At 38.0% G+C, this 6,577-nt stretch overlaps 1 protein-coding gene across 1 annotated transcript; it reads right to left on the bottom strand.

Annotated features, from left to right (window-relative positions):
- Window positions 1–1,003: 1,003 nt before the first annotated feature.
- Window positions 1,004–4,068, bottom strand: LOC110907149. The gene is made up of 2 exons (XM_022152174.2): window positions 3,900–4,068; window positions 1,004–1,747 (listed from the first exon to the last, which is right to left on the bottom strand). Exons 1-2 carry the CDS (start codon window positions 4,036–4,038, stop codon window positions 1,194–1,196), a joined length of 693 nt encoding a protein of 230 aa, XP_022007866.1. The 5' UTR covers window positions 4,039–4,068; the 3' UTR covers window positions 1,004–1,193.
- Window positions 4,069–6,577: the final 2,509 nt, after the last annotated feature.

The following is a 6,577-nucleotide window of genomic DNA, read 5'->3' as shown; positions in this document are numbered from 1 at the left end:
TAGTTGTGGAGGTCAGAAGAGGTGCTATGTGGAGGATTATGAAGTTGGTGGATGCTTTCATTGAGTAGGTATGTTTGACTTAGTTGTACATCATGCTAAAATGAGTTGTATAAAATTGATCAGTGAATTCAAGACACATAAGTATTTTGCTAAATTAAAGAGGGGAAATCTCTCTCACGCTTAGCTTAGCTTGTGGGGGAGTACTAGACCATAATGTAATTAAGTAACAGTGTAGGGACCGAACTTATAACTTGTTGGTATATATAACTCCACCTTATGTAATCCCACAATACAACAATCTAATACAAATTAATATTTGGTTATTTAAGTAAGTTCTTATTCAGTTAATCTTTATGTGGGCTTGCTTATCTGTGGGCATTTGTTAATCATTTTAATAACTTAAAAAGTAATATATAATATAAATCTTAAAGCCAAAATTTGCCCCTATTCAGGTCTGCTTGGTTGGAGGGTTGTTTAATTAATATAAAAAGTAAAACAATAGCATTTCCTGTCTCATAAAATACTTGACTTTCTATTTTGGGTTGTTTAAAAACTATACAATATTCTTTTTAGTACTTTACTAAGTGCTAATCCTTTAGTTTTAGAAATACAGCTTCATAGAGCTTGAAGGCCATCTATACCATATTCTTTTTCTCATTAAAACGAAACCAGTTGGCCATAACGATTTCTGGTATTGCGACTAATCGAATTGATACATACATCGGTACCAGTATCAAGTATCATTACTTATTTTTATGATTTTCTCTTTCAGATACTATGTTGAGTGCTACTATCATACCAAAACACAAACTGACATCAACTAGAATCGAATTCCATCGTAACCCATGCCACTTAGTTAATTAGGTTAAAGTTATTACTTAGAACATTAAGCCAGCATTTTTTTTGTATATGGCTATTGTTATTTTTATTAATCAAAATTAGTTTGTGGGTTAAACCTTTACATAATAAAAAGGTGGCTGGTTTGTACATTTTACAAACATGAAACATAAAACATATACACAATACATAAAACATAAAACAAAAGCCGAATATATAAGTGCTTACAGTCACTACTTACAGTCACTAATGCAAAATTGACAAGCTCAAGTTTTTTTCATGAAAACGTAACAAAATTAGTAAATTAACCAATGCAATAGACAATAATGTAGGAAACCGGGTAGAGAAATGATATCCTACAACCCGAATTTCTGGAAGAAGGACGTGGCACAAATGACGACAACAGAATAGATGCACGAATCCATGAACAAAGCACTTAAACCGGCTTTGAACAGCATACCCCACTCGAACGGCGAACCCATATTATCTGGCAAATCCGCCTCCTCGCTTGGGTTGTTTAGCTCTTGCTGGATCAACATCATAGCATCCAAAAGAAGAGGTCCAACAGTAATGCTGACATTGATGAATAATAGTAGAACAAGTGGCCTGGATAATAGGATGCTTCTTATAACGTAGCTTCCTAGAATAGGGAACCCGAGATATGATAGCACTGCCACGATCCCAACAAAAAAGGAACACTTGCGACGCGTATCCTGTGAGGCTAAAATGGCGGGTTGTAACTGACTCGGGCTCACAGTTTTGTACAGATAGATTTTCATTTTTGAACTTGTATCATGTTTTGATTTTGGGGGAGATGATCGGTTCTCACTAGGAGCTTCCATTTTAGTTGATTCGGGTTTGCGCGAAACCGGTTGAACCTTGCTTCCTCCAATTTCAGATAAGTTTTCATCTGCAATGTATATAAATAGTTTCTTTAAATTGGTATAAGACTATAAGGCATCTCAAACGTTTAATAGTAGTACAATGTAATGTAATTATTAAGAGGCTTTCGGGCGCAAACTTTTTTGGGCTTAAAGCGGGTTCTACAATCAGGTCTCTTTTGCAAAATAATAATAACAACATTGTTTTTAGCTTAGGAACCTAATACGTGAGAATACGATGATACACATTTTTTGTATATGAGTGAGTTTGATTGAAAAGGAAACCTTACAAGTACATTATACTGATTATGTTTTCTCCTTATCAAAATCTAAAAATTAAACGAAGTTAATCACTAAAGAAATTGGGGGGGGGGGGGGGGGGGGGGTTTCTAAGTAGTGCCGGATGTAGAAAACAGTTTCCGGGGTATCCTAAGAGTTTTTTTTGATCTAGAGATATCCTAATATTTGTTCAGGGGTATACACGATACACAAAACCTAGAAGACTTTTTTTTCACTAATATTGTACTTGATCAACAAAGTTGAGGGGTAGCCCGCACTACCTCTAATTATAAGCTAGATCCGCGTGGCTCTAAGGGCCCTCATGGATATAAGGAACCTTTAGAATTTGAAATGAACAACTTGGAGCATAATCAAAATGGTAATTTAAACTCACTATTAACGGACCAAATACCATCCTACTATAGGAAAAGAAACACTCCAAATGCAGTGGCACGTCAGTTAACCGGTAACAAGAACATGTATGTGGATTCTCTTAAGGTGCCAATGATCTCATCTAATATGTAATTCGTAAGACTAGTTAATTTTATTCTATACATTTAAATGTTTTGAAGTCATAACATATGTTTAGTGGTAAATGTTTTAGGCAATGTTTTCAGATCAAACAGGACGTCGAACAGGTCTCCTTCCTGGTCTACTGGTCAGACCGGTCCAAGCGGATGTGAGAACCAGATGACATGCTAAATAATATAAAAATAAATAAGGTAAAAATTGAATTTTTAACCAAAATCCGGTTCGACCCCTTAAAATCACGGTCCGACTTCCCGGTTCTCATCCTTCCGGTCCGATAGCCTGAACCAGACCGGTCAAGGTCCCAGTTCCTAGTCCGACCGACCGGTCCAATCCAGGTCTGAAAAGAATGGTTTTAGCATTCTTATCAGCAAAATCCACAACACATTTTTTGGTTAGGCTGGAGGGTGTGGAGGCCCCACCCCTGCCACCTTACCTTCAATGGCGCCAGTGGGGCTCCACCACCCATACCGTCATCTTTAAGGGGGAGGGGGAGGGGGGGGGGGCGCCATGGTGGTTTCGCCTAGATGGTAACGGAAGAAAGGGGGGCTCCATCGAAGTTGATTGGCTTTAAAGGGGGGGCGCTATAAAGCCCCTAGCCACACCCTCCACACCCTACAAGTTAAATGAGGGGGCTTTAAAGTCCTTTTGTGACGTTGCGGTGAGGTGGCGTGATAAAGCCCCTAGCCACACCCTCCAGCCTTATATGTCTTTCTATGTATACTACAAAAATCTTAAATACAAAACATAAATCAACCTTTGATGTCAATCCGAAACAAGATCTAGAATAATTAACATCTAATTACAGGTAATATGGTTTTAAGCATGTTTGATTGTACCTGTTGAGACTCACTTAATAACACTACTTTTTAAGAAGTGTGGTTACATCTTCTCTGAAAAAAATGATTAATCATTTTAAATAACAAGCCATGCTGCTTTTATTATATATATTCCTTGGTTCTGATTAGGGTTCCAACTTCCAAAACACATGCACATACACAATGTCTATATGTGTATGTACATAGAGGGACACCAAAACCAATAGTATATTGAGAAGTGTAACAACTACATGATATATCTATATCTATACACATGTACGACTACCTACAAATACAAGTTCTCAACATATTCTAATGCCCCTCTATATATATATATATATAAATACAAGTTCTCAATACATATTGCATACAATATCCTGTCTGATCCAATGCAACAAAAACTAAAAGGTTCGAAGATTATCCAAAACAAATAAAAAACATGACCACATCAACCATAATTGAAATTTTACGCGACGTCATAAGAATTCTATTATAGTTTCCGATTAGGAAAGAACCGAAAACAGATCTATATACAGACGGATTACAAGAAACATACCGGTAAGAGAAGCATTAGAAGAGGTAGGAGGGTTCGAGGTCCGCCCAGCGGTGATCAGAGCCAAACGGTCAGATCCCTTCTCAGCGATTCTTCGGCGTCGAGCGGTTGCGTCATTGGTGTGGCCACCCTCACTCGCCATATCCCACAGAATTCTTGTTTCTTGCGATATTATTTCTTTCACCTAAATATTTAAGATGCATAATTTAATGATAATATTTAACTAACAACATAATTAATTTAAATTAGAACCTACAAACAAAATAAATATATTATATACATTACCGACATTATGAGACTAACTTGCATAAATTAGAAGGGAGACATAATTATAAAAACTGTTAGATAATATTAATCCTAGTATAATATCATAGCTTTTTATATAATTGTGTTAGTGGGTCTCTGTTAGGCTGGAGGGTGTGGGATGGAGCCCCTAAAGACTTTACCAGGACACATCAGCGCCACCTAGGATCCACGTCAGCCAGGGGACTTTATAACGCCCTCCTTTAACTTGCAGGATGTGGGATAAAGCACCATATTAAACAAAATAAAAAAAAAAAAAGAATTGATTGGATGAAATCAGATGGGCCCCACTCGATCATGTCAATGGCGCTCGTTACCATGGTGAAGCCGGGCCTATAGCGCCCCATCGTAATCCGCTCGGTGGGGGTGGGGGGGGGGGGCGCCATAGCGGCTGAGTTGGCAGGGGTTATGGTGAGTGTGGACTTGGTCATATGACACTTGGCGTGAAAAGCTTAGGCAAGGTTGTTTTAATGTAGTCCATTTTTTGCCCCGTAATGAAATAAGATTTCTTTATAGTTACCAATTTGAATATTAATCAGAAAAATATGGTTCTCACTATAGGGTAGGGTTCTAGCGTGAACTTAATCTCATGCGTGAACTGCGTGAACTAATCTGGACTATTGATTTCCTTTTTAGTTGTTAAGGGTATGATTGTAATTATATAAAAATTAGATTTAAATCATTATTTTAGTAATTGAATTAAGTTACATCATTCCTATTTTAAAATCATTATCCACAATATCTTTTATTTCATTTTTATTTTCAGATTTTACCACCTGAATTCGGATTATGATTTTTAAGATCCGCGTAACCTTCATATTTCAACGGTATACACATGTGTACCTGGATATGAATTGAACAGTACACATGTGTACTCAGCATGGTACATATGTGTAAGTAGCTACATAATACATACATATAAACAAAATCTGTACAACTCTTTTATATTAAGCAAAAATAACAATTTCCATAATGTTTGCCAAACCAAAAAAAAACATACAATTACAAGTTTCATTTTCGTGAAAACAATAAACGCAACATAATCGGAAAAATAAAAAAGACATGGTCTTTTACAACTATTCACCGCGTTGTATGCTGAATCATCCTTATCGACCAAGCAAATAAACATACGTGAATCATCTTTATCGACCTCATACGTGAATCATCCTTATCGACCTTCCATCTCCACTTTCCTCGTTTACGACGTCTCCTATAATAACACAAAAACTCAGCAATTAGTACTTTGCATAAGTCACAAGTGTACATCAACAACTTCACACATTCAATACACAAAACAAATATGAGATATCACAAAAACAGACGCTATACACATGTGTACATCGCATTAAAAACATAGCAAAACCAGAAATACACATGTGTACAGCGCCTTAAAAACAGAGCAAAATCAGAATACACATGTGTACAGCGCCTTAAAACCAGAGCAAAAATCAGAATACACATGTGTACAGCGACTTAAAAACAAGCAAAATCAGAAATACACATGTGTACATCGCCTTGAAGCAGAGCAAAATCAGAATATGGTGTAGCCAACATGCTTCTAGTACCTGAATTTCATGTTCAGAAATCAACCACAACGGTGACTTGGATGACGACGACAAAACCTACCAGCTCCCAGTTACCGTTTTCAACACCTCCCTCTGTTCATCAGTCAGAAACCCCTCAAGTGGCGTCACCATTTCCACTCGCAAACCCTACAAAAAAAAAACCACAATCTCAACATTAATCATACTGAAATTCAAATCGAGTAAACGAAACACATAGTTTTGAGATATGAAACCCTAGATCTGAACTAAATAGAGACTGAACCGCACAAGCCGAAACAAACCAAACAAATCGGAATCCGAATCGAAGCTGTGCCACTAAAACCCATCCTCCTGTCGCGAAACCGAATCCTTGAATCTGTACCCGAAACCCACTGACGTGAGTCCGAGCCCAGCGTTACTGTCATCGGTCAACGTCTCCGACGGCCACCACTATTGCCGCCGCCGTCATCACTGCCCGCACCATCCCTATCGTCACCCATCGTCATCAATGTAAACAACCCACTGGCGTGAGTCCGAGCACAACGTTGCTTTCATCGGTCAACATCTCCGACGGCCACCACTATTGTCGCCGCCGTCATCACTGCCCGCACCATCCCTATCGTCACCTATCGTCATCAATGTAAACAATTTGCAGAAAGTAAGAGGAAGCAGGGGAGGGTTTTCAGATATAGACCACGGTGGCTGTGGTTGTCGGAGAAGAGATCGAGGGAGATAGCAGGGTTCTTTGAAACGATCCTTGGAAGGTGAGAGAGAAAATTGGATCTTCAAGAATATTGATTTATGAGATTGAACGTGATTTATGGAATAATTTAA

Source organism: Helianthus annuus, chromosome 7, assembly GCF_002127325.2.
Source record: "Helianthus annuus cultivar XRQ/B chromosome 7, HanXRQr2.0-SUNRISE, whole genome shotgun sequence".
Lineage (NCBI taxonomy): Eukaryota > Viridiplantae > Streptophyta > Magnoliopsida > Asterales > Asteraceae > Helianthus > Helianthus annuus.
The sequence above is the reverse complement of the archived record's forward strand: the minus strand, read 5'-3'. Positions and strand labels throughout refer to the sequence as shown.